A 25610-nucleotide genomic window follows, 5' to 3' on the forward strand; every position below is an offset into this window, starting at 1 on the left:
TCCACCATCATCCATCCACCTACCCACAACACCTGATTCGATTCCACGTCCATCTTCGATACTTTTGTGGCGGCCACCAGCGACGGTGGACAAACCTTCGAATGCCGTAAGACCCGGATCATGGGACTCGATCCGACGCAACAATGGGTGAGTTTTACAACTTTTTTCTCACTTGGCGTTTTCTCGCTGTATCGTCTTTTCCTCGGCCCTCCCTCCCCCCTTCCCAATTCCCCGCATAGCTGCGTCAAGTCAAGCCTTTCAACCACACCGAAGCATCTCGGAGGAGCATCTTTGGAAGCTTTGGAGGCTTGCATTGCTTCCCGAGTCTCCATCCCACCCCCAGCCCGTTTACCCTCGCTTGGCCCTTTATTTTGCCTTTTGTGTCATGCCATGCGGCGCCTCGCCCTCGCCTTACGTACGACGTGACGGATATTCGCCGACGAACGCGCTTCGCTCGTCTCGTTTCGTCCCGTCTCTTCTCTCTCTCTCTCTCTCTTCCTGGTCAGCCATGAGGTAAGGCAAGGTTTGGAATAGTCTGGCCTGACCTTTTTCTCGCCTTGTCTTCTCCATTCTTCCTCGGCCCTCCTCCGACGGCTATCAAGGGTTGCTCATCGTCCCGTGCTACACCACCACCACCAACGCTACCACGTCCACCGGCAACACCACCTTACCTTATTCGCAAGCCACACGCGCGCTACCCATCCGCTACGCACATAGCCAGCTCGCACGCAACACACAGACATTGGGTCCGTAATCCCAGCCTCGCGCCCCAGGCCCAGGTCGAATCAGGTTCCAACTTGTGGGTGCGGCTCTCCTGGCTTCCGCGCTGGCCGTTGGCGTTAGGTTGCTTATGCGGCTTTGCGGCTTGCCCTGCGTTGCTCTTCGACCCTTGAGATTTTAGCGTTGCGCCCTCCCTACCTAATCGCGGTCCCCCAATCGTCCCTCTTCCTGTCCCAAAGTGTACTCTCTTCGTCGCATCTATTCTCCTTCTGGTCTGCGCTGGGCTCCCGGTGTTGCTAGACCACACATCTGTGCACCTTCAAAACGTCTAACGCATACAAACCTCCACCCCGTCTGCCTCCCTACGCGCAGTCTGCCGTTTCACAAGAGAGGGGAAGGCCTGTCACTAACCATAAGACGTCGTCTCGTCTAGCTCCGTCCCAGGCGACGCTGCCCGATCTTTTACAGGACCCGCCGTTAAAGTTCTCTCCGCGATCCGTCACCACCCTCGACGAAGAAGACGAGGACGACGCCGATTGGGACCGAACCCTGCGACCCGCCGCCCTCGAACCACATCCTCATCCTCCCCTGCCTCGCTCCGTCACCCATTCGCGCGATTCCTCCTACGAAAAGCTCTCCTCACATCCGCTTCCTCCGATCTCCGGCTCCAACATCTCTCCCCGAACACACACACACGCCCACGCCCAGTCCCGCACAGGAGGAGGAGGCCTCGGCGGCGTAATCGAACGACTCGTCGATCCCAAGAGCGCGTCATACGGTCACCATCGTCAGACCTCCATAGTACACGGCATTCAGCACTCTAGAAATGGAAGTCACGCCAGCTCGTCTTCGAGTCCTCTCAGCCCGCAGATAATTGCTGCCGCCGGCGCGGGTCTCACCCCAGAACGTCCCGATATGCACGCCGTTGGCCGTCTAGACCCGGACGCGCCTCCGGGCTTGCGCCCAGGCACCGCCATGTCTGGCACCACCGTCAACTCTGGGCCCATCGTCCCCGAGAGAACATCTTCAGCTACCGACTTTTCCAATGCCTCTGTCGCGCAGAGAAAGGTGGAACGAATGCATAGCAAGACGAGGCGCGAACACGCACACCACCACTCCCACTCTTCCAAGCACCACAGGGATGAGCAAAAGACTGTGGGGGAATACGCTTTGCATGTGCTCTTCACATCCGTATGTTGAGCAAACCCGCTTCCATCTCGCGCGGCCACGAAAGCTCTGATGATAACCAATTCCCTAGTTTATTGCGCAAGCCGAAGAGAAACTCAATGACTGCATTACAGTGCCATTCGAACCCGAGCCGCAGGTCGAGCAGATCTGCGGCCCGGGAGTCGACCCATCCTTCGACCAGATCATTACCGCCTTGGGCCACATTGCCCGGCCACGACCGAAACCCCTGATAGACTCCATGATGCTATGGAGGAAGAGCAAGAGCGATGCGGCCAACGAAGCCCGAAGTCAGTTGCAGCAATCGAGGGGTGCGGCACCAGGGCCCCTCCAACGCCGGAATACCGAGCCTCTGCAGCCTCTGCCCGGAGCCATGGACAATGGTCTGGCCAGCCCGCAGACTTCATTGGCCGCTAAACAAGAATTCGTGGCACACGCCGAACGTCGTTCTACCGTTTCCATCTATATACTCTGCCGGGTGCTTCTAGAGGTCATCAGTCAAACGAGCCTCCCCTTCTTGACTTTGGAGATGGAAGAGAAGCTGGAGGGCATCATCTTTGGCCAACTCAAGATCGCCGACACAGAGCAGCTCATGGTCAGCCCGCTGAAACTTGCAAACTGGAACCTCTTCTCGCAGCTCTTGGGTGTCATGAGCGAGATCAACTTCAGGGGCGTCACAGAAAGGTTTCTTGGAGACCTCGAACGATCCCTCCAGGAGCTGGTTGCCAAAAGTCCCACATCACCAGTAGGCCGCGATGCCGAGGGCAAGATTGAGCTCGTCCTAGGTGGGATGAAGCACCTCAAAGTCAATATGTCACATCCAGAGGCCTGGGAATACTCGTGCGACTTCATGGTGGCCGTTGGGCGCCTGTTCCATCGCTCCCACGGCCAGCGAGTGAAGACGGCTTTCTGCCAGGTGCTCGAGACGCTTTTGCTCACTGTAGCCGCCAAAGCAACAAACCAAGATCTGGCGCATCCGAAATGGATCGAGGTTCTCGGCGCGATTGGTCCCCGCCTTGCGCAAATGTTCATCAAGCCTCGGCATTGGGGGTTCGCCTTTCCCCTGACAGCAACGCTGCTCTGCGTATCTCCTCCCGACACATTTGGATCCCAATGGCTCCAGCTGATTCTCCCTCTCCAGCCGAAGCTCAAGGACCGTTTTACACGACCATTGTGCCTCCAGGTGATTGCGAGGCTGCTGTGGACATACCTGTACCGAACTAACGATACCCTGCCTAATACGAACAGGAAGCTCGACGAGGTGATGAAATTAGTTTTGCCACCAACGAAGCGCAGTCTCATCGCCTCCGACTCGGCCGTGACAGAGCCGGTGATCCAAATCATCAGAATCATCGGATATAAGCAGCCCGAATACTGCTTCAAGCATGTCATCTTCCCGTTGATCAATGCGGAATTGTTCGTATCCAACAAAGACTTGAAGGTGGAGCAACTCGATCCGGACCGCATGGTCATTGGAATCAGAGCGTTCCTTGCCATCATGTCTGACCTAGAAAAGGCTGAGGAGGGCCGGCCGCCTTTCCCGAGCTCATTCCCCCCACCACCTACGATTGAACGCGGGCCTGTCTCTCCCGTGATCGCCTCACCACACCACACCGCGTCGGCAGGTTCTACTTCGGCGACGCCTGGCGAGGGTGAGCAGCTCTCACGCCCCGTCCGGACAAGTGCCCTGAGTGACATTGTCCGTGAATACTATCATAAGTTCTGCGAGATTCTCGGCAAGATCACCATCATTTGCGACAACACGTTCGGAGGCCAAGCCGTGTTGGATGAGAAGTTTAGCAGCCCAGGCCCCAAAACCCCCATCGCCGACACCTTCAATTTCTCACGGCGGGATGACCATCAGTCTCCTGCGGATCACAAACAGGCGTTTTACGAGCTTTTACATGTTGCCGTCCAAGCGTTGCCTCGTTGTCTTTCTGTCGATATACCCTTTAACTCTCTGATCAACCTGCTTTGCACGGGAACCGCTCACGTGCAGTACAATATCGCTTTCTCGTCCGCTCAGTCACTCAAGGCCATAGCCCGGCAGGCCCACGCGCAGCAAGTCACCATGGGCTTCGCTCGCTTCATCTTCAATTTTGACGACCGGTACTCGACCATGTCTGACGGTGGCATGCTCGGGCCCGGTCACATCGAGAGCACTCTGCGTCTGTACGTTGAGCTGCTTCAAATTTGGATCGAGGAGATAAGAAGAAAGACTCGAGACGCTTCTCTAGACCAACTCGAGGCGAGTGACAAACGCGGCGCAAAACTTGATCTCTCCGGCATCTGGGCAGAGGTTGATCAAGCAGAAGCCCATGGCTTGTTTTTCCTCTGCTCGCAGTCTCGGAGGGTACGCTACTTTGCCATTACCGTCCTCCGGCTCATCAACGATTTCGACAAGGCGCTACAGAACCAAGACAAGGATACTCTGAGAGTCATTGACATCTTGGAAAATGACTCGATGCAAGTAATGAACTTTAAGGATGAAGGCCTCTCCGTTGCTGAGAGGAGCAGGCTCCAAAGGGGCATGCAAAACAGTAACATTCGAGGTGCCCTAGTGGAGTTGTGTACCAGTGATGTCTCGTACGACACGACCTTGTGGTTCAAGCTCTTCCCCAATCTCATCCGTATCGCGTACGAAAAGTGCCCTTTTACAGTCACCATTGGTCGGGACCTGATCTGCAACCGAATTCTGCAGATGTACAAAGCTATCGTGCTCTTGTCGGAGCCATCAAGGGGCTTGTACTACGGATCAGATCCCGGGAGCGCCCGCGTCGCTGGTAGGACACCGACAACACAGCCGGAAATCCTCGTGGAACAGTGGAAACTCTACTTGATATTCGCTTGTACGACTCTGGCCGACCCAGGAAGTGTCGTGGCTGCCAATCCTCAAGCCGCACAGCATAGCCGAAAGACGTCCAAACCTGCCTCTGCGGACAAGATTGTCTCAGCCAGGGTCCTATTCAAATACCTCATACCCCTTTTGTCCGTCTCGTCGGCATCGGTCAGAGACGCGGTGGTCCTGGCCATGGGCTCTATCAATATCCACATCTACCGCACACTCCTTGAAGAGCTGGCAGGACAAGTTTCACGTTGCAACGACGAAGCTCGCGCCCGTATCCATCAACGCACCAACAGCAGCCCGAGACGTAATCGCAAGATGGATCTGCTAAGGACCGAGATTACCCACGTTTATAAGCTTACCTGCCATTTCCTCAAGATTGAAGACGTCTACAACGACGAGTGGGTCCTCACCAATCTCGTCACCTACACTAGGGACCTCAAGCTCTTCCTCATGGACGGTGAAGTTCAAATGGATTGGGAGTTTCAGAAACTCAGGCGGCACTACTGCGGCCTGACGGAGGAACTCTTTGAAGGGATCAACAGAACCAAGGATCCCTCTCGATGGATGACGTTCGAGTCCCGAAAGTCTGCATTTTCTTTGATGGAGGACTGGTGCGGCTTCTCGCCTAACCAGACGCAGATCCGAGTCCGAGAAGACACCATGCGGCAGTCCCTCATTGACCAACAGTCACTCGGGGAACGAGGCACTGTCACGGCGGCCATGGAGATTGAGAAGCGAAACCTTCGTACCGCAGCTCTCAGTGCCATGGCTGCCCTCTGCGGCGGGCCGATGAGCATCACCACTGAGAGCGGCGCCACGTTACAGTTCGATATCCGAAGAATGCTGGCTTGGATCGAGGCCATCTTCAATTCGGGAAGCGATCGGATGAACGTGATCGGCCGCCGAGCCTTGCAGAACTTGATCATCCACAACCAGGAGTTGCCCTATCTCCTGGAACACTGCATAGCTCGCTGCTACCTGTCCGACGTTTCCAAGGTCCAGGAGAGCTATTTTGCCGTCGTTACCAAGGTTCTGCTCGAGCACCTTGATTACACATGCCCATTCTGGAAGCTGCTCGGACTATGTCTCTTCACTCTCGGCAACGACGAAAGTGAAATCAGATCAAAGTCTGCCCGTTTGATGAGGGCTCTCGAGGAGAGACAGCAGCCAGGGCGTACTTCCAAGATCCAGGACTACGACATTAGCATTTCCGACAAGACAAAGGCGGTCTACAAGCTGGCACAGTTCGAAATCTCAAAACGACTTGCTAAACAGCATACCGAGCTAGCGTTCCACATCTTCTCCGAGTTCACTTTGTACTTCAAGGATCTCCAGCCTGCCTCACAGCGCAATGTTGTTGCCGTCATACTACCCTGGATCCAGTCGATTGAGCTGAGAGTCGACCCTAATGGTGGTCCTATCGCTCAGTCGTACGTATTGTTGGCCAACTTGCTGGAAATTACCATCAAGTCGAGCGGTGCTTTGCACAACGAGGTTCAAGCCTTGTGGCAAGCTCTCGCGACCGGGCCCTATCCTGGAAACGTGCGACTGATTCTCGACTTCATAATATCTCTCTGCCTCGAGAGGCGTGAGCAAAATTTTGTCGAGTACGCCAAGCAGATTGTGGTCTTCCTCTCGAGCACCACGAGCAACCCCGGCATGAAGGTTGTTGAGTTCCTTCTGATGCAGATTACTCCCAAGGCGATGGTTCCAAACGAAAAGAAGGACGCCATGCCGCCGCCGCCCGACATCGGCCTGCTCCCGTACTGTGCAGACCTGGGAGAGGCACTCCCCGTGGGCACAAAGCAAGCCGGGTTCTCCCTCGGCCAGCTTTCGCTCATCCTACTTGTCGATCTCATGGTTTCCCCTGTGCACCTCACACCCGAGAACGTGCCGGTGCTACTTCAGGTGGTCACCGTTCTTTGGGACCACTACACCCCTCTCGTCCAAGAGCAAGCCAGAGAAATGCTGGTCCATCTCATCCACGAGCTTGTCATTTCACAATTAGATGACGAGACAGAGCTTACGGCTAGAGCGTCAATTGAGGACCTCATTGACTTGATCCGCCGCCACGATCGCTCAGTCGTCTGGGGCTACGAAGACAGCAATGGCAAAGCCGACGACCACGACAACAAGGTCCCTCCAAGCATGGAATTCTTGACAGCCGAGGTTGTCAAGACGTTTGAAATCACCTACCCCGGCATTAAAGACCAATGGGGCAGGCTGTCCCTGACATGGGCAACCTCGTGTCCCGTCAGGCACCTCGCGTGTCGCTCATTCCAAATTTTCCGCTGCATCCTCACGTCACTGGACCAGTTCATGCTGGGCGATATGCTCGCCCGGTTGTCGAACACTGTTGCGGACGAAGACACTGAGATCCAAACGTTTGCCATGGAGATTCTCACCACTCTAAAGACGCTCATCCTCAAGCTCGACGCAGACAAGCTGCTCACATTCCCTCAGTTGTTCTGGACAACATGTGCATGCTTGGAGTCCATCAATGAGCGCGAGTACTTGGAGGCTGTGGAGATGCTCAACGAGTTCCTGACAAAGGTAGACTTTAGGTCGCCCAACGTTCGTATGTTGCTGCTCGACGGCCAACCTTCGAGATGGGACGGTGCCTGGGAGGGCCTCCAGTCTTTGCTCTACAAGGGGCTGAGATCGTCCATCTGTATGGAGGCTACGCTCACCACGCTCGACAAGGTGGTGCAGCTGCCCAGTGACGGACTCATTGGCGATGACAGTCGGCTTTTCTTCGCGATCCTGGCCAACTTCCCCCGTTTCTTGCACGAGATGGAAGAGGATGAGCCCAGTGAGCAAGTTCTGCAGTCCGCCGAGATATTGTGCACTGTTTGCGAGGATCACGGATATGGCAACGTCGCTGAAGTACTTCAGGAATACGTCAGCTTCAAGTATCAGGGCAACAACCGAGAGTTCCAAAGCCGCCTATTCGCGTCGTTACAGGATCACTTCCTCCCCAACTTGGACTTCAAGATGGTCATTTTCCTAATGGGCCTCCTCACAAATTCCACGGCGTGGGTGAAGCTGAAGACCATGAACGTTCTTAGCATCGTCATCCCCGAAATTGATATGCGGAAGCCCGAGCTAGCTGGCCACGGCTCCGATCTCATCTCTCCTCTTTTGCGTCTGTTGCAGACCGAGTTCTGCATGGAGGCACTAGAGGTTTTGGACAACATCATGACCATGTCGGGCAGCGCCATGGATAAGCAGCACCTGCGGATGAGCATGACTCGCTCTACCTCGAAGACGATCCGCAAGGAATACGAGCGGACTGTCAGTCTGTTTGGTATTCCGGAGGCTTCTGGGTGGGCCATTCCCATTCCTGCCAGGAAGACGGATCTTACTCGCGCGAATATCCACGCGGCATTCTACATGTGCCAGGCCGCGGAAGGAATCCTGACGGAAGCAACGCCCACGCCCGATGTCGAGTTCCACACCGACGACTTCCCGTACAGCTACTTCCAGATGCCCGACCGGACCGAGACGATGATGTCGGACGAAGGCCGCGGCGACGGACACCTCGGCGACCTCGTGACCAAGCTGGACAGCCTCGACGATTTCTTTGACGACCTCGGCTCGAGCCCACCCAGCGACGGCCGCTCGTCGAGGACCATCACCGAGTTCTCACCGGACAGCTTCGAGTCCGGAGCGCAGCTGTATGATGAGCAAATCCTGCCAATCCTACATCAGGCTTCCAACAACAGCACGTTCCAGAATGGGTTTACTGACAGGCCACCAGCTACGGCAAGGGATCCGAGCTCCAACACGATGAATCCTGGAGCTTTTAGCGCGTCGGGAGCGGGCGGCGGCGGCGGCGGCATGGGAATGGGCGGAGGGCTAGGAGTCGGAGGACCGGGAGGTTCCTCTTCGCGACCCGGTCTCCATTATAGGTCCATCACGTCGCCGTCGGCACCGGCATCCTACCAGCCGCACATTAGCGAGTTCACCTCGGACGACGAGTTCCCCGAAGACGTCTTCTCCGACGCGGACGACGAGCGACCGAACACGGGCCACGGCGGCGAGGGTTCCTTTTCGCTGGAGAACATGATCAAGCCGCTCGCGCAGAGCACGCGGTCGCGGATGCGCCGTCTGACGGGCGGCAGGTCACGCGAGAACGATCGACAGCAGGAGCTTTTCCGAGCTGAGCGGGCCGTTGCGGCGCAGCAGGTTCCCAAGGTGCCGACCAACTTTTTGACCAAGATGCCGCAGCAGGGGGAGATGCTCTAGAGGTTGGAAAGGGGCGTTGAGGGTTTTCTCAAGTCAAATAGTTGTTCTATTTATCTACATCATGTGTAAAGAGCACTAGTCTACTTGGCCTGATGGGAGGAGGAGGCATTGCAGGTTTTACAGAGCATGGGTAGAGAGGCGCATGCAAAACGAACTTACGTATCATCGTATCACGACAGAAGATGGATAGAGAGGGAGAAGACGAAGACGAAGACGAAGAGAGGGGGGGGACCAACGTACCTCACCTAATAATGAAAAAAAAGAAATAAGAAATTCACATATGAGAAAGAAAACGTCTTTGGAATCACAGCATTAGCATCTTCTGATTCAATGTGATAAGTTTCTTGATTGTGTGAGACCAACCCTAAGATCGTTCCTGAGCCTGAAATATCTCTCTCAAAAGCAAAAGATGAAGTCGCCGCTGGATGTGAGCGCGGAATACGGGTTGTGTAAGGAGGTGGGTATCTAGTATCGGTGTCTGGTGGAGTAATCTGCGAGGGAGAAGCATGATTAGCAATAGAGACGAGGACGATGGTCTTGGCCATGGTAGAGGGGGGGAAAGGTACTAGAAAAGAGAGAGAATGAGCATACCCTTTGGACTGACGACGAGACCGCGGCCCTTTTTGGCGCCGCGGTAGACTGTTTCGATGATGTCTATGAGTTCTTGTTTGTCTTCCAACACCCAGTTGAGCTATTGAACCTCTCGTTAGTCATTACTGAAGTAGCCGGCGTTTAAAGGTGGGGGGGATATTTGCGACGGTACCTTGTTGTTGTTACCCGTTCCGAAATCAACCATCATGTGTTTATTCCGGAAGAAGAACATGATTGTGCAGGGGTCGTAGAGTTCGTACACTGCCAGGAAGACGAATGTTAGCATCTAGGAGTCTAGAATGTGTATATAGTCCCGAGAGATTGACTGTTTATCAAGGCGGTTGAAGAGGTAGAGGGGACGTACTCTGATTGAAGTCGGGCACCTGGTCAATATCGCAGACGTAGATGGAGGCAAAGTTCTTGACGCGGTCGGAGATGCGGTAGAGGACTTCGTCTTGCTTCATGCAGTCGCGGTCTGCGTCTCTTCCGAAGCGGATCTGTGTCGAAGGTCTTGTTAGTTTGCGGTCTATTGCATGCGCAGACGGTTGCGCCGGTCTATGGGTGAGGAGGAACGTACCACGACGAGGCGCTCTTCTTCGGAGAGGATTGCTTGGTCGACGTGCCAGCCGCTGTTGAGATGGGGGATGACGATGGAGCCCATGGTGATGTTGTGTGGTGTATGTACGTGGAAGGTGTGTTTCGATTGTCTCGAGAGCGCGTTGCAGGATCTTCGCGGGTATGGAATGCTTCGGTGGTATCGGTGGTGAGATGGGTTGGCGATGGAATCGTCTGGTTTTCTCGAAGCTGGCGGGGAGGTTTATTTGGCTTTGGACTTCCAGCAAATGGTCGGCGAAATGTCATTGCGGGTCCCCCCCTGCTAAGGTACCCCCAAATCCGCCCCTCCAGATCCCCGCGCTAAACCTGAAGGGAAAAAAAGACAAGAGCGGTCTGAACGGCAGAACTTTTTATTTCTTGGAGGGTATCCACCGCTGTGTTCCTATGGACGGTTTCTTGGGCAAGATGTAGTGGACGAGTGCGCTCACTTAGGACAAACCTCTTTTTTTTTTTTTTTTTTGAAGTTTTAATTTCAGACAAGATACCCAGAATGCCTAAACGTCCATCGCGTGGAGGATTCGAGGGCGCAGATGCGTCCCGAAAGAGGCAAAAGGTCGTGCATGAGGCGCCGACTTTCGAAGAGGTTGCTTCTGCGCGGCACCTGCAGCAGCTTTTGACCTTTGAGCAGGACCAGAAGCGAGCGCGACATGGTAAGCGCATTCTCTTTTACTGACATACTAGTCAATTGGGGCCCCAAGACTGACTTGTATATCTCTCATCCAGGTATCCAATCCCTCAAAGTCTTCCTCGACGGCTTCAATTCGGGCCATGGCGACAACGAAGCCCGCTTTGCCCTCCTCAGAGAGTACCTCGAAGCCTCCCGGCCGCGCGACAGCACCGGCGACGACGCCGTCTACCTCTCCGACGTGATGGAAACCTGGTCCTACGGCGCGCAGGTCAACAACGAGGCCATGATGTCCGCCGTGCCCGCCGTCTTGGCCCTTCTCATTCAGGTCGTCTCGCAGTCCCTCCAGCTCCTGCCCCACGCTCTCGACATCGCGCGTACCTTGTTGCAGGAGCGCCAGCTGAAGCTCCTCGCAAAGTGTCTCACGGCGCCCAAGGGCAGCGGCTACGTTATTTCGCCAACGCTGCGATTGGTGCGCGAGCTCGTGATGCTGGACGGCGGCACGCTCGCGAGGCGGGTCTTCCGGGCGCGGGACCATACGTTTGCGAGCTTCGCAAGGAACCTGGAGATTCGGCACCTTGGCGCAGATGGCGAGAGGGGAGGCGGTGTGGTGGAGGACCCGTCTAAGCCGTCGGTGCGGACGAATGCGATTAAGCTGTTCCTGAGCTGCCTCAAGTTCTTGCCGTCCGAGGCCAAGAAGGAGATGCTGATGCTCAAGGAGGTGTTTTCACACTTGACTTTCTTGATCAAAGACGATCCGCCGTTCTTGATCGTCGAGATGCTGGCTGCGCTGAAGAAGACCGTGCTGCTGGACGAGAAGCTGCCTCGTGAGGTTAAGTTTAGGACGTTCAACACAAAGACTCTAGATCGACTGGCGGGACTGTACACGTATAGACACGATGTCGAGGGAGATGACCAGCCTTCGGTCAGGGAATCCGTTCACGAGTTTCTGCTCTACACCTGCACGACTCCGGGAGCGGGCGTGCTGTACTCCGGAACGGGGTTGTACCCCAAGGAACTCGAGGACGAGGCGGCGCAGGATGTCAAGAGCTTGGACGACTACGCCCTCGAGCGCGTCGCGTGGATGGACAAGTACAAGGATGACATCGCCGTCGCAAACTTTGTGCTCTCCGAATTTATTCAGAAGCTGCGTCCGTGGTCGAGTCTGAAGCACAGCGAGCTCATCGTCGCCATCTTCCAGTCGGCGCCCGAGTTGGTCGCCAGTTACTTTCTCAACAACAAGTCATTCACATTCGAGCCGAAACTGTCCATGACGTGGATCGGATACGCCGCGTTCCTCTTCAACACGGTCAACCTCCCGCTGCCGCCGCACTACGGGCCCACGACGGGCTACCGCCGCGTGCCCCCGCCGACGTCTATCCTCCTCGATAACATCCTGCCGCTCCCGCTCAAGCAGCGCGACCTGGTGCGGTGTCTCTCGTCAAAGTCCACTCTGGTCTCCTTCTTTGCCGTCCGGATCCTCGTCCTCGCTCTGCAGAAGCTCGAGGTCGCGTTGAAGATGCACCGCGAGGCAGCCGAGTCGTCAAAGTCGACCTGGGAGACGGCGAGCCGCAAGCTCATTGACGAGTTTTGCCAAAAGATCCCCGATATGAAGGAGGTGACAAAGTGCTACAAGGCCATGGCGGAGGAGAATGTCCTCCAGCGCGAGGCGGCCAGCAGGTTGCTGCTGCTGTATTACGAGGTCATCCCGCAGGTCGCGCTACGTGCCAACTTTGATGTATCGCCGTTCCTGGTCAACTCGCTTACGCGCCTCGACAGCCGTGCAGACGAGCCGCAGAACCAGGCGCTTGCCCTCATGGAGTTGGAGAACTTAATTGCCATTGCTGGATATTCGCCCGGTATGAGGTGGTTCGCCAAGACGGAGGGTCTCGCAGCCTCGCCGTTTGTCGCGCTGCTCAAATTCTACGTCGAGGCTGCTCAGGGACGACCAAAGTTGAGGGAGGTGCTCGAGTCCGTTGCAGTGCAGCATCAGCTTGTGTTACAAAAGACTGGACTCGTCGCTCTTCTTTGCGCCGCGCGGGAGCTGAAGAAGAGCGGCAAGTCGAGGAACCTGGACCTCATCTGGGAATTTGTCGATAACTGCGCTGGCAGATGCGCCGCCTCGTCCCTGAAGTACGTGGACCTGATGCAGGAAAGCGTGGCCCAGGGCGAGGATGAAGTCTTTGCGAGCTTGCTCTTGGCTACGATGGTCGAGCAGCTGTCTTTTGTTGCCGACAAGGCCACGGACAAGAAGGACCTGGAGCTTCTGTCCAAGTTCCTTACGGTGCTCCTGAGCTGCGCGCAGACCAAGGGGGAGACCAAGGTCGTCATCGACGCGTTTGCCAAGAAGATGACCGAGGTCTTGGGAGACCGCGCCTCGGCGATCGTCCCAAAGACTGACAAGGCTCTGCTCAACGGCGAACCTGGAGATGAGGCTACCGTTGTGGACGACGCTAGTTCCAAATCACAAAGGCAAAACTCGAACGTCAATGACGAGGAAATGGACGCGTCTTCGCTACAGGTTATCCTCGATGTCCCCTACGCACTTGACGACGACAACTCTGCTCTCCTAAAATGGAACTCCAAATCCGTAGAGGACCTCGTCGACGAGGGCTACGCCGCGGCGCTCATCCGCTTGCTCTGGTCCGAGCACGGCAGCATCCGCCAAGAAGCCCTCACCAACATCATGAAGATGGCAGCCAAGTTCAAAGAGTCAAACTACGAAGAAAAGGACCAAATTTGGCTTCTCCTCTCGGAGCTGGCAGAATCGTCCCGCCCCCTCGTAACACGCGGCCCCGTCGCCTCGCCCCTCGTCGCCTTCGCCATCGCCTCCCTCGAGGTCCTCAAGAACCCGCTTCACTGCCTCTATGCAAAGGTGAACAGCTTCCTCACCCGCGGTCCCGTGTGGCAACACGACAAGGTACCCCTCGCTCACGACATCTTGCATGGTTCCCCGTCCGAGGACGATCGGTATTACACCGAGGTGAGCTGGTTGCTGGCGTACCTGCTGGACGGCCTGCGGACGCCGGCGGACCTGGCCGTGTATCACCAGAAAAAGTGGTTTGAGAAGATTTTCGCGCTGGCGGGGAACCCGTATATGCGGGCGAACCTGCGGACGAGGATTTTGAGGGTTTTGTGGCGGGCGACGTGTATTGAGGGCGGGAGCACGACGCTGGCGACGAGGTTTGGGATCGTGAGTTGGTTGGAGGTGCAGGAGGCCCGGTGTGGTGGTGGTAGCGGTGGTGGTGTTGTTGAAAAGATTGATGCGGATACGAGGGAGACGAGACGGTTGTATCGTGCGCTGAGGAGGCGGGTTTGGGAGACTTGTGATCAGGAGAGGGTTGGGGAATGGAGTCGGAAGGGTGTTCCTTTGGGTTTGGAGGGTTGAAGATGAAGAGGGTTGGAAAAAGTGAAAAGGGTGGTGCTGGTTAGTATCACGTAATGTATAAATCGAAAAAGGGGAAAATGGGAGTCAGGGCAGGGACATTTAGAATATACTCCTCGTCAATGTGTGTACATACCACAACGCATTTTCCAACTGACTGTCTAGCTGAATTACGGTGATGCTTGATTGTATGTTTTTGATTTCCATCGGGACTTGGTTGGAATTGAGCTCACCTTCTGGGACCGGCTACGTATTGAACGACAAGCAGTCCTGCACTACGAGGAAAGGGGGAACAAGGTCCAGGAAATAAAGCTGTGTAGCATCGTAAGATAAGCAATGGTTATGGATAATTTGTCAAGGGGAGATATGACCGTATACCACCAACCCGTTGAACATGGCATACCTTCAGAGGCAAATCGTGAGAGGTCATGTTCCATCACCTACCTTGGGCAATCTGATCTATTCGAATTCACAAGGAAATGAATTTGTTGAGAATCAGGTAACATTTGAAAACGAGGAGGTCAAGTTTGGAAATCAGGAGTGGAACTGAAATGGATTTGCATCGCAACTTTGAAGAGTCTAGCTGCGGTTCTGTCTTGTCGATGAGCTGATTTCTGTTAGGACTTAAACTTGATAGTCAACGGGCTTTCTGGAACATCAACTCTACTTGGCTTATGCTTTAGTCGCCGTAGTCGTTGGCGTCGGGTCACAACCAATAGTAGGTAGTGCTTACATGGCTCAATCTAAGAGACAGGTGTTAGTTGATCTAGTTACTCAGTTATTATCTTACCACTAGATTAAAAAAGTAGGAAGACAATACTACCTTGGTCTATGGAGTGTTAAGGTGCTTAGCTTGAGACTAATGTCATGACAACATGTTCCGTGACTGAAACTCTTGCTGGAGCCTATCATATGTGTTATTCGAGTAGACATATGAAATGGAGTGGGTGTCGATACGTAGGTCTATTGTCTATTTCTATAACCTCGTCTCTACCGAGATACACGTCCACGCAATACCATATCGAATCTATCTCATCGTTCCGGGGCAGGCGGCCTGCAGTCCAGCCACTCTTCTTGGCTTCACTACAACTCCTCCTCGCACCGTCTGCAACCACACTCGAACCCCCAATTCCTCTTCAACGTCGAAACCCTCTTCTCCCTCGACCACTTCTTCTCCTCCCCTCCCAAATACGTGATACACATCTCCTCCCCTCTACCAATGTCCCTTGCCGCCCGAAACTCCCACACCCTGCCCTCCCTCTTCTTCTCGATATTCGGCCCGCACGAATGGTTCCAGTAACTCGCCGCAGGCCAGCACCCGTACCCAAACAATTCGGACCCTTCGTCCTCGAGGGACCGGATGCCAAAGGCATTGTGGTTGTCGCGCGAGGAGATGAGAAACAAAGACTCGGGCGTGACGAGGGAGAGCAGAGGCAGGGGCAGGGCCGCGAGGAGCTGTAGGTAGGTCCCGGTGAAGGCGTGCAAGTCGGCCGTGTTGATGTAGGGCGTCGAGTCCACGGCGAGGGAGAGGACGTGTTCCCATCTTTTCGGGTGGTTGTATAGCGCCACGAGGCTGCCGACGCAGAAGTTCATGACGTCTGGTTCGATGGGCTGCTGGAGGGCTTTTTGAAGGGCTTTGCGGTATTGTTTTGTGATTGGCACGCCGCCCTTGCTGTCGTCTGTCGAGGATTCCGCCGTCCGTAATGTGCGGATCAACTCTGCCTGCCCCTTGGTCGCCTGCCACGCCTGGGTGATCTCCTCCGCTGCGGGTTTTGGTATGGTGATGTCCACCATCTCGTCCCTCGCCTTACCACCACTGCCACCGCCGCCGTTGTTGCTATTGCCCTTCTTCTTGTTGACCAGCGTACTCACCTCGGTCCAAGCCTGGACACCTACCTCGCCAGTCTCCCGCCGCCACGTTTCCCGACAATCACCGGAGCAAAAGGCGAATCCGACAGTCTGGTCACGGATGGGCAGGTCTCTGCCGTAGTCGTACGCAAAACACTGCCCGCAGACCTCGCGCCTGTACTCCCGCAGGAGGACTGAGAGCGTGAGGTCGTCGGAGCGCCAGAGTAAGGTGCCGGCGGCAACGTCGCGGGTCGCGAAGACGGCGCGGCCTGCGGTGGGCGTGTCACGGATCTCAAAGAGGGAGGAGACGGGGCAGCCTGAGACGAAGGGCTTGTCGCCGGCGTCAGAAGCCTTGACTGCCAGTGACGAGGGAGCGGACGAGATGGAGGAGGGTCTCGAGAGGCTCGATGCTGGGTAACTCGTCAGTAGAGTTTCCGTGTCGCTGTCGACATGGTTCATGGTGAGCGGTTGCATATTCATGGTGAGCTGAATTCTTCGTGTGAGTCGTAGTGGGGGTCAGTTTGTCTGTGGTTATGGGCTTTGTATGGTGATCTTCTTGTTTTCTTTTCAGAATCGTCTGTCGCTTTGAGCTTAGACAAGTGAGTGGTGGTAAGCAATCAGGGCTCCTCGGAGGAGTTTATGGAGTGATAGCAGGTTGTTGAACTGGACGACGGTGTTCAACTTTGTAAAGAGCGTATACTGCTGATGGAATTATGATTTTGAGTAATAGCCATGCTGTAGTTTGGTTTTCTGGAGTAGGTGAGTTTCGATGTCAAGGAGGGTTACTATGAGATCGGAAAAATAAACAGAAAAAAATGACCAAAAAAACCATGAGGTAGGTGGCAGAGGGGTGAAGCTTTTAAATGTCGTGGGTGGACCCGACCCTTAGACCCCTAGATTGACAAGTTCGGACTAGTGTGAGGCGATTTAATCTAAAGATAAGCGAATGACAGCGAGAACGTGTTGCATACGGACGGGGGAGAACAAATCTCCTGCCTTTTTCGAGGGTTTTGCTTGGATGGACTTCGAACTGCAGTGAGGAACACAAGAGGCGGTGAAGTGGTTGTGATGTAAGTAAACACAATAAACAGCTGCAAACTTGCGAGATTATGTGTGTCTCACAATAACCACTAATGCCACAACAGACAAGTGAGGATGGAATTCTCGTAAAAAGCTTGAAACCAGATGAAGAGGACGGAATAAGATTGGGACTAGGCTCGGAAAAAAGGATCGAGAGGGAATGAGTTCCAGACAGTCGTGAAACCAAGTCAGTTGTCCCATTTTTGCTGGCCTAACTTCCTGTGAAATGAATTGTATAGATGCTGATAGGTCGGGTCTTGCTTGGCTCTTGATCGTCGTAAGTTGCCATCTTCTGAGACTAACGCATACCACAGGCAGATTCCAAGAATTGACAGCCTTGATGTAGAGCAGGCCATGGCTTCAATGGGATGAAGGACGTGTTCCAAGTTCCAAGAGGGAGGATGTGACGCTGAGTGTTAAGGTAAGCAGCATTCAGATCTCGGATAAGCTCCAAGGAGGAGATGGTGGGGCGGAAGTGTGCGATTTGGTTCCCCATCCCTCAGCGAGGAAGAAGTACGTACCTGCAACTTGGGCAGTCTCCTGGTCCGGGCTTTTTTAAGGTCGAGAATCCCACGGCATGGGCCTTGACCCTTTGGTGACAGAACATTTAAACAAGTCGGGTAGGTAGGTATTAGAGAAACATGGGCATGTCTAGCTACCTTAGGTACACGAGGCATGTATCGAGTAAAGCTAAGTCGCTATTGCTGTAGGCGCTATAAAGAGATGCCGAGTGAATATTTAGTAAGTTAGGTAGGTAGCCAATGGTGTCACACTCTGACCGAGTTGTTGTGTCTCGGTGGAAGGAGTTACCCAAGGTGAACAAATAGGTTGACCTCAGGTGAGCCCAGGGGCAGGGGTGAGGGGTTGGTTGCATTTGCCTCTTTGCCTCGAGATGGCAGGGGCCAGGAGAAGGGAAGCAGGAAGGAGGGGAAAGTGAGGTGACGCGGTGAGAACAGGTGAGGGCAGGTACGAATACCTACGTACCTGAAAACCCCCATTGCCCCTTCCATGCTCTTTATGTGCCTTTCTCTACACCTCAGAGTGCCTTCCTTGCCTTGATACCACACACAGTGAGGTGACTTTGACATTGGCAGGCAGGCGGTAGGCGTAGGCAGGTGGGGATCCATCCCTCCCTCCCGTCCTCTCCATTGGAGACTCACCTCAGACCTCAGACGAGAGGTGAAAGGGTGGAGGGACACACGGTGACCCGGCAGTGGCACAGCTGCACCGCAGTACTGGTCACCTTGCTACGTAGGTACTACGTACAGTGAGAGGTGAGGTGGGGAGTGGAGTGCTTGGCTGCTAAGGCAGTAGACCTGGACACCTGGGCAGTGGGCACCTGAGCACCTCCTCCACCAGGTTTCGTCCCAAGTGCCAAAACCTCCTTTGACCACCTGCACCCATCTCTATTCGTACCTACCTACCACCTACCTTACCTGACCTTACCTTTACACGCCCTGACAGTTCGCTGCCGAAATTCGCCCATCACAATAATCTCTCACTCCGCATCAAATATTGCATCACTCTACACTACCTTACCGTCCAAACACCAAACCATCGTACCTTCTTCGCCTTGCCCGTCTCTGATTGCCAGCCTCGTCGCAACAAGCTACCCAACCACTGCCAGCGCTCTCTAGCGCAGCCCGATTGGAGCCTGTCCTACGGATACTCCGTACTCCGTACAGACACTCCCGTCCTGTCCTGTCCCATCTCCTACCATCTTCCATTCTGACTGGGCCATCGACTGCGACCGAGACCGATCGCCGACCGACCGACTGGACTTGACCTTCCTCGACACCACCTACAACCACCACCACTCCCCTCTTCACCCTGTGTGACGTACAAAGAACAATAACTACGACGGCATCGACGAATACAACCTCAGCCTCGAGCGCCAAACACCCCAACACCTATCAGTACCACAATACTGCATCCATCTCCTCTCCAACTGGTGAACCTCTCTACCTACGACGACAGCTCCTCCCTTCTTGCTGTCGACCGAATCATCGCCGTCTGCTCATGCAAACATCACCCTTACCACACCATCAATAGCCTTCCCACCTGTCATCGGATGCGCCTTGCATCATCCCGCTGCTATGGCACTCCAGTACTCGGCAGAGCTCCTCATTCACCTGCGAGAATCACCACTATGCATCAAACCATCTGCTTTACCGCCCGCTGAAGAATGGATGGGGTATGCCGTCACCATTACCCTTGGGCACAACTCCTCCCTTTTCTAACTCTTCTTCTCAGACCACCTCCCGATAATAATCGAACCCAGACCAACGTCGCCAAAACCACTACTGACAGAAGAAGCCACGACAATCCCTTGCTTGATCAGACAAATCGTCGCCCTGGCGTTGACCGCCACGTCTCGCGAAACAGCGCCAGTATGTCTCCACCTCCTTGTCCCCTCATTTCCCTCGCCTCGCCCTTTTGAGTACTCGTCTCGTAACTAACTCAAACTTCAATTACAGATCCCGAAGACATCATTCTCGGACCTCCTCGAACTGCCTTCGCCTCTGCGACTCTGCGCAATGGCAAGCCTTTTGACAATGACAAGGGCCTCAAGGACGCTGACTCGCCTAGCCGCTTCAATTTTCGCAATCGCAACGGTGACACCCCCGAAGGCGACCGCTTCCGCGATTCGAGAAACACGAACTTTGGTCGTCGTCGCGGCGACGGCGACCCGCAAGATCAGGAGGGATGGAGTACAGTGAAGCCGCGCAAGAGCTTCGGCCATGAGGGCGCCGAGCGCTTCCAAGGTCGTATGGGCGCCGGTGGTGGCGACAGGCTCCCCAACGAGCGTCGTCCCCGTGATCGCGAAGACCGCGAGGGCCCAAGAGACCGTACCCACCGCAACTTCGACCATCACGACAAGGAGCATGACCACGAGGAAGCTGAGCCGCGGCCCCGAAATGGCCTTAGCAGGGGCAAGTCGGAACCCTGGTTCAAGAACGATAACAGCGCCGCCGGTAGCAATACCAACAATGTCAGCACTCCTGAGAAGCCTCCATTGACGGCTCGTGAGCGCATTGACCGGGCCAAGAGCTGGAGAGACCGAAACCGTGAGGCTGAGCCCGTCGAAGAAAAGAGCACTGGCAGGAACTATGAGCGTCGCTGGGAGCGCGGCGAACATAGACAAGAGCGAGAGCCTGAATGGTTCGACGAACCTGCCGGAGAAAAGGCAGGAGGCCACACGGAGGAGGACTTCAAGAAATTCATGGAAAGCATGAAGGCGAGTCGCAATGGTCCTGCCGAGGACAAAGCGCCAGTTGCCGCAGTCGAGGCTGCAATCAAAGCCGAGCAGCCAGCTATTGCCTCCGCACCTGCTGTTGAGATTGGCCCCGACCAGTTCTTCCTCAAGTTCGCTTCTGGTGCTGGCTTGGACGTCAGCTCCCCGAGCGAGCCCAAGAGAGAGACCCCTTCCAAGCCCAAGACAGGCGGTGGCAAGTCCTCTCGATTCACGTCATTCTTCAATGCCCCTCAAGATGACCCCAACCAACGGATGAAGACGGAGCCTTCGACGCCAATGGCTGGTCTTCCTTTCGGTGGCCCTGATCTTTCTGGGCCGGCTCCTGACAATGAGAAGCAAGCTTTCCAAGCTCTGCTCATGAAGCTGCAGCGTTCAAATCTCCAATCAGCCACGCCGCCTGCATCGCAACCATTCCAGGAGCCTCCCCCGCCAGTCCGCGAGCATGCTCCTTCCAGCTCTGTCGCGTCGCCTGAGCCTTTCCAGCAGTATGGCGGCGAGCGCAGAGAGGACCCCCGCCCTCGCATGCCGCAGGTATCGATGTCCATGTCAGACATACTTGCCCCGCGTCCAACGATGCCTCACCAGCAGCAGCCGCCCGCTGCTCGTCAAGACCAACTGCTTCAGGAGCTGGTGGGACAGCGCCACCAGGCTTCTAGCCAGGGCTCCGGCCGAATGGAGCCAAACCAAGGCCGCAACATGAGCAACACCGAGTTCTTGATGAACTTGATGAGAAACCAGCCCGAACCCCCGCGAACGGAGCAGCAGCTCCTCATGCGTATGCCGCAACCTCAGCGGGCCGCTCAGATCCCGCATGCTCAAGACCGCGAGCCCGACTTCCAGCAGGGACATCCGCAAGGACCCCCGCAGGGCGGCCGTGGTTCTCAGCGACAGATGCGTGGCCAAGGCCCGCCTGTCTTCATGGATGAGGCCTTCCACCACCCCGAGCCAGAAGCGCGCATGCAGCCCACGCAGATTTTGCAACGTCCGCCTCCGCCTCCCGGTTTGGACCAAATGAACCCCAACTGGATCCAGGGCGGCGGCGGTCCCCCCATCCCCCCTCAACAGAGATCCATGGTCCCGCCGCCTGGTCTCGCCGGTGGTCCTGGCCGTAACCACCCGATGGTCGCTATGTTCCCCCCGAACTTCCCTCCTGGAGCCTTCCCTCCTCCCGAGGCCATGGCAGGCCCCCCACCACGCAACATGCCTCCTCCTCCGGGTTTCTTTGGTGGCCCCCCTCCCGGATTTATCCCTCCCCCGGGAATGCCTGGCTTCCCTGGCCCGGCTGGGCCCGATGGTCATGGCTTCCCCTTTGACGGACGTATGCCTCCCAGCGCCGCTCAGGCGTTCCGGAGACAGTAAACTACCCACATTAGGGAACTACCATCGGCCTTGCTAGTAGAGGCCATACTTCCGTAGCATATCAACTGCTACATCTACCCTGTTTCGAGTCTCATCACCAAATGTTCAGATGTGTGTCTTCAAAAGGACATGATATGAAACACTATAAACGTAAATGTCGGTATAACGACGTGTTGCTTGTCGGATTTGCTGGACTAGCGCCCAACCTCTCTAATCCTCGAACACCACGTTCCTCCTCTTGTGTGGGAACCCCAGTCTATCAGCTTCGCATGAGCCAAACACCGCTTCAGCTACCTCAATGAGGTTTCACGTTTATGCGATACTTTCCTTGCCCACGAGCAGAGGGAACCAACAACTTAGCAGACATCTTTGTCTCGGGCTCAGGCTCACAATGGAAGGGGCTCTGTGCCCTTTCAGATGACGGACGGTACTGGGCTGGTGGTGAAATGGAAAACAGAAAACAGGACTGGCGAGTTTCTGAGGCAGGGGAAGGAGAGCTGGGATAGGATATCCCACTATATTACCTTTAGTCTACCGCGGTGGACATGAATGAAATGAAATGGATGTTGGTTTTCCTGGCTTCCAAAAAGCTGTGCCCCCTCTCATGGTGAAATGTAGTGACGTCCATTCGTGCCTGTATTCATGATTGTTTGAATGCTCAATCATGTTGATTTTATGTTATTGAGAAGAGGCAAGTCTTTCACTCCGGCTGCAAACATTGTTGCCACACAATTAAAGTCGAATCATGTTTATGAATTGGGGTTCATTTGGTTCCACAAGAGGTTCTGAGTACCTATATGTACATGTCCTCAGCAACAGAGCCATCCAAATCAGTCCAGCCAACTGCCGCCAATCCTTCTTTCCACACCATATGCAGGACCACTGAATGGTAAGAAAAAGGGGGGGGGAAAGCCAAGAACAAGCAGTGTTCCCTCACACATCTCTGGAATATGGTGAAACTAGGTAAACCCTGCCGCCCCTAATCAACACCAAGAAACGCCACGCTGGCAACAGAATGTGCAAGAAAAAGGGGGCTTAAGCAAAGTTGGGAGAAAAATAAAGAATCTTTCGGTTTGAAGAGTCCTCGCTTCTCCCTCCCTTTCCCTCCATTTGGGACTCAATGCTTATCCTTGTCCTTGTGGCTCTTCTTCATACCCAAAAAGTTGCGCTTCTTCTTATCCTTCTCCAGCTTGTGCGGTTTGCCGCCGTCTGACGGGGCGGGCGACGCGCCGCCGCCATTCGCCACGGGCGGCAGAGGGGCGTTGAGGTTCATGTTGCTCATCTGGGCTGTCGGCGGCGCGACGGGACGGCCAGGGAGACCGCCTGGCGCGGGTGCTCTGCGTGGTCCACCTGCCGGTGACGGTGCGCCCGGTGGTGCCATACCGGGGGCAGGGCGTTGCGCCATGGGGTTGGGCGGGGGAGCAGGTTTCTCGTAGACCCAAGCCGGGGCACGAGGTGTTGCCCGCTCCATGGGGATGTCAAGCGTGCGCTTGTCTTTGCCCAGGTCGCCTACTTGGCGGACGTAGAGTTGTGGCGTGAGCATGTGGCTAGTCACCAGGAAGATGTCTTTGCCTTGGCGGGCGGAAACCTCGTAGCAAGCACGGCTTTCACTGTATGTTGCGCCACCAGCCATAAAAATGATGTTGCGCTGTCGGTTTTCTGGTGGTCGTCGGCCAGACGAGGCCCAATTCGGCCTACCAGCACGCAACGAGCCTTGTTGTGAGGCCATGAGATCCTCGTTGGGATCCGCTGGTGGCTTCACGTAAGGAAACGTTGTTTGATCAAGAGTGCCTTTACAGAGTTCCTCAAGCATCGTCTGCATAGCCGTCTCGAAACGGGACAGTGAATACTCCTCGCTGATCTCTGCCCCCTTGGTGTTCTTCTGGAATAGAGGTGGTTGAGGAGGTCGCACGTCTTTCAGGCCACCACGGACGGGGTGTCCGCCCAACATCTCGAGGTTGACTATTATTTCCCCATCCCCTTGTGGCAGGCCCGAATGCGCGAGCAACCGATTGATATCCTCCATCACAACGCCGTCTCTATACAGCACATAGAGAATGATCAGGCGCAGTCTGTCGGATGGGGTGATGGCATCATCGTCCAAAAGCCGCACGACCTGGTCCAATATGTTTTTAGGCTTCCTGAAGTCCTCATCCAATCCTGTAGCAAGACTCTGCTCCACCGAAGCAATGTCTGGTAGTTTGTGGTCTTGAAATTTGTTCATGGCTTCTTGCGCCAGGCTCAAATGAAGTGAGTACGCCTCCTTCATTTCTGTGAATTGCGGCAAACCAGCCAGCATGTCTCTGATGGCGTTCAAGCTCGTCGTCTGTTGCTCCTCGTTGGTGAAATTAGGGTTAGACTCCAAGAACTTTCGGAAGTCTCCCATGAGTTTATCGATGGTATCTTTCATGTGTCGGTGTCGGTTGTCGACCCAGACCGGATCCTTGTCAGATAGCTCCACGTCCTTCTCCTCTGCTTGTGGCGTGCCTTCGTTTGTGACCATTCGATACGTCACCTTGTCACCATCCTGTATCGGGAGAAGGTCGTGAGCCATTGCTTGGTATGTGAACTCATGAACCAGAGGCGCCAAAATATCCATTGATCTGTCCGTGATGACGAGGGTTCCTGCAGGCCGCGACGACTGTGGTGGAAAGTTCGGGTTCCATTGCGCATATTCGTCCAGCTCCTCCTGCACGAAGCGAGCTAGATGAGAAGCAAGCACGGCGGCTTCATGGAGAGGGTTCTTCGGTCTGTAATATCGGACTTTTGGGTACTCGCCCAGCGTAACGCATACACCAGTGATCTGATGTGATTGTCAGCAAGGTAAGGTGTGTAACATGCCACCTGTCTCCTACGTACCTTCTGAGCTAGAATCTTCATGTGTCGCGCCACTAGGCCGTTGCACGCGGGGTGGTACAGGATTGGGAAGCTCCAAGGGTCTTTGAACGTGATCAAATGCGACTCGCGAGGGAAGAAGTCGATCGACAAGGTTTCGAATCCCGCGATGCGTTGCTTGGCCGGCGGGCAGCCGTCAATCATGCGACGAATCCTCGGATCCAAGACACCGGTCCACACCAGGTATGCTTCCTTGTATCTGTGGCGCTCAAAGTCGTTGACGAGGATTTCGACAATATTTTCTTTCGGGGACAGAATGTAGATGGCGTCCATTTCAGGGTTCATGTCTCGCTTCTGCTCGATTCGCTCGATGTCTGGACTGTGGTCAGGAGTTGAACAGTTGCAAGGAGGAAACGTGTTCGCGGGACATACTGGCGATGTTGTTGTTGAGGATGTCATCTTCCTTGACGACATTGTCTAGAATTTTCTGGGAGTCTTCGTCGACAACTAGGACTTTCCACTATAGGTGTTGTCATAATTAGCTTGGCTTATTCGCAGGCAGCCCGTCGGGTATTGGGTATTGGGTAGATCTCACGTCGCCTCGTGTAATGTTCTTGATTGTGTCGATGATGACTGTCCAAACCTGTCAGTGTCGAGAGCGGGTCAAGCTGGGAGAGCATCGTGGGCTCTCGGGCTATGAGGCTGCTCACCATCATGCTGCTCCTGGAGCGTGGAGACACCCATCGTGGCAAGTTGCCGCGTGGGCAGCGGACAACTGGCAATGCGTCGTGTAAGGAAAGCGGGGGTTGTCGCTATGAAGTAGAAAGTCGTCGGACGGCAACTCTGATCGAGCGACAACGATGAGCGGGTGCGCCTGTGTGGATTGAGGTGCTACAGATAGCGTGGCGGCGGGTTAAAGAGACGCGGACAAGGCTGGAGGAATGCGCGTTGTCGAGCTCTGTGGATCGGGGGCCCAGGCTTTGTGTAATGAGACGCCGGGTGGAATTCGAAAACC

General features: G+C 55.1%; 6 protein-coding genes across 6 annotated transcripts; 3 read left to right on the top strand and 3 right to left on the bottom strand.

Annotated features, from left to right (window-relative positions):
• Nucleotides 1-1635: 1635 nt before the first annotated feature.
• BDP81DRAFT_322343 (cell morphogenesis protein PAG1) lies at nucleotides 1636-9001 on the top strand (the record flags this gene model as incomplete). The annotated part of the gene is made up of 3 exons (XM_060584689.1): nucleotides 1636-1911; nucleotides 1979-8430; nucleotides 8524-9001. 3 exons carry the CDS (start codon nucleotides 1636-1638, stop codon nucleotides 8999-9001), a joined length of 7206 nt encoding a protein of 2401 aa, XP_060444041.1.
• A 465-nt stretch (nucleotides 9002-9466) lies between these two features.
• On the bottom strand, nucleotides 9467-10253 carry BDP81DRAFT_321995 (mitosis protein DIM1; the record flags this gene model as incomplete). The annotated part of the gene is made up of 5 exons (XM_060584666.1): nucleotides 9467-9492; nucleotides 9593-9692; nucleotides 9765-9853; nucleotides 9957-10089; nucleotides 10170-10253. 5 exons carry the CDS (start codon nucleotides 10251-10253, stop codon nucleotides 9467-9469), a joined length of 432 nt encoding a protein of 143 aa, XP_060444042.1.
• Nucleotides 10254-10611: 358 nt separating this feature from the next.
• On the top strand, nucleotides 10612-14375 carry BDP81DRAFT_375975 (ribosome biogenesis protein Urb1). The gene is made up of 2 exons (XM_060586727.1): nucleotides 10612-10857; nucleotides 10931-14375. The coding sequence occupies exons 1-2, from the start codon at nucleotides 10698-10700 to the stop codon at nucleotides 14218-14220; spliced, it is 3450 nt and encodes a 1149-aa protein (XP_060444043.1). The 5' UTR covers nucleotides 10612-10697; the 3' UTR covers nucleotides 14221-14375.
• Nucleotides 14376-15300: 925 nt separating this feature from the next.
• BDP81DRAFT_321678 (uncharacterized protein) lies at nucleotides 15301-16524 on the bottom strand (the record flags this gene model as incomplete). The annotated part of the gene is made up of 1 exon (XM_060584638.1): nucleotides 15301-16524. The coding sequence occupies one exon, from the start codon at nucleotides 16522-16524 to the stop codon at nucleotides 15301-15303; it is 1224 nt and encodes a 407-aa protein (XP_060444044.1).
• A 2717-nt stretch (nucleotides 16525-19241) lies between these two features.
• Nucleotides 19242-21760, top strand: BDP81DRAFT_321650 (uncharacterized protein; the record flags this gene model as incomplete). The annotated part of the gene is made up of 3 exons (XM_060584636.1): nucleotides 19242-19339; nucleotides 19399-19535; nucleotides 19623-21760. The coding sequence occupies 3 exons, from the start codon at nucleotides 19242-19244 to the stop codon at nucleotides 21758-21760; spliced, it is 2373 nt and encodes a 790-aa protein (XP_060444045.1).
• Nucleotides 21761-22877: 1117 nt separating this feature from the next.
• On the bottom strand, nucleotides 22878-25339 carry BDP81DRAFT_395037 (Sec1 family protein; the record flags this gene model as incomplete). The annotated part of the gene is made up of 5 exons (XM_060588029.1): nucleotides 22878-24563; nucleotides 24620-24969; nucleotides 25028-25115; nucleotides 25191-25228; nucleotides 25306-25339. 5 exons carry the CDS (start codon nucleotides 25337-25339, stop codon nucleotides 22878-22880), a joined length of 2196 nt encoding a protein of 731 aa, XP_060444046.1.
• Nucleotides 25340-25610: the final 271 nt, after the last annotated feature.

This window comes from Colletotrichum phormii, assembly GCF_030913505.1.
Source record: "Colletotrichum phormii strain CBS 102054 chromosome Unknown BDP81scaffold_12, whole genome shotgun sequence".
In the NCBI taxonomy this organism is placed as follows: domain Eukaryota; kingdom Fungi; phylum Ascomycota; class Sordariomycetes; order Glomerellales; family Glomerellaceae; genus Colletotrichum; species Colletotrichum phormii.

Excerpts from the sequence above, each read along its gene's own strand:
- BDP81DRAFT_375975 (XM_060586727.1), top strand. The coding sequence starts at position 10,698 with ATGCCTAAACGTCCATCGCGTGGAGGATTCGAGGGCGCAGATGCGTCC. Across the intron at positions 10,858-10,930 it reads CCAGAAGCGAGCGCGACATG|GTATCCAATCCCTCAAAGTC; the intron begins GTAAGCGCATTC and ends TCTCTCATCCAG.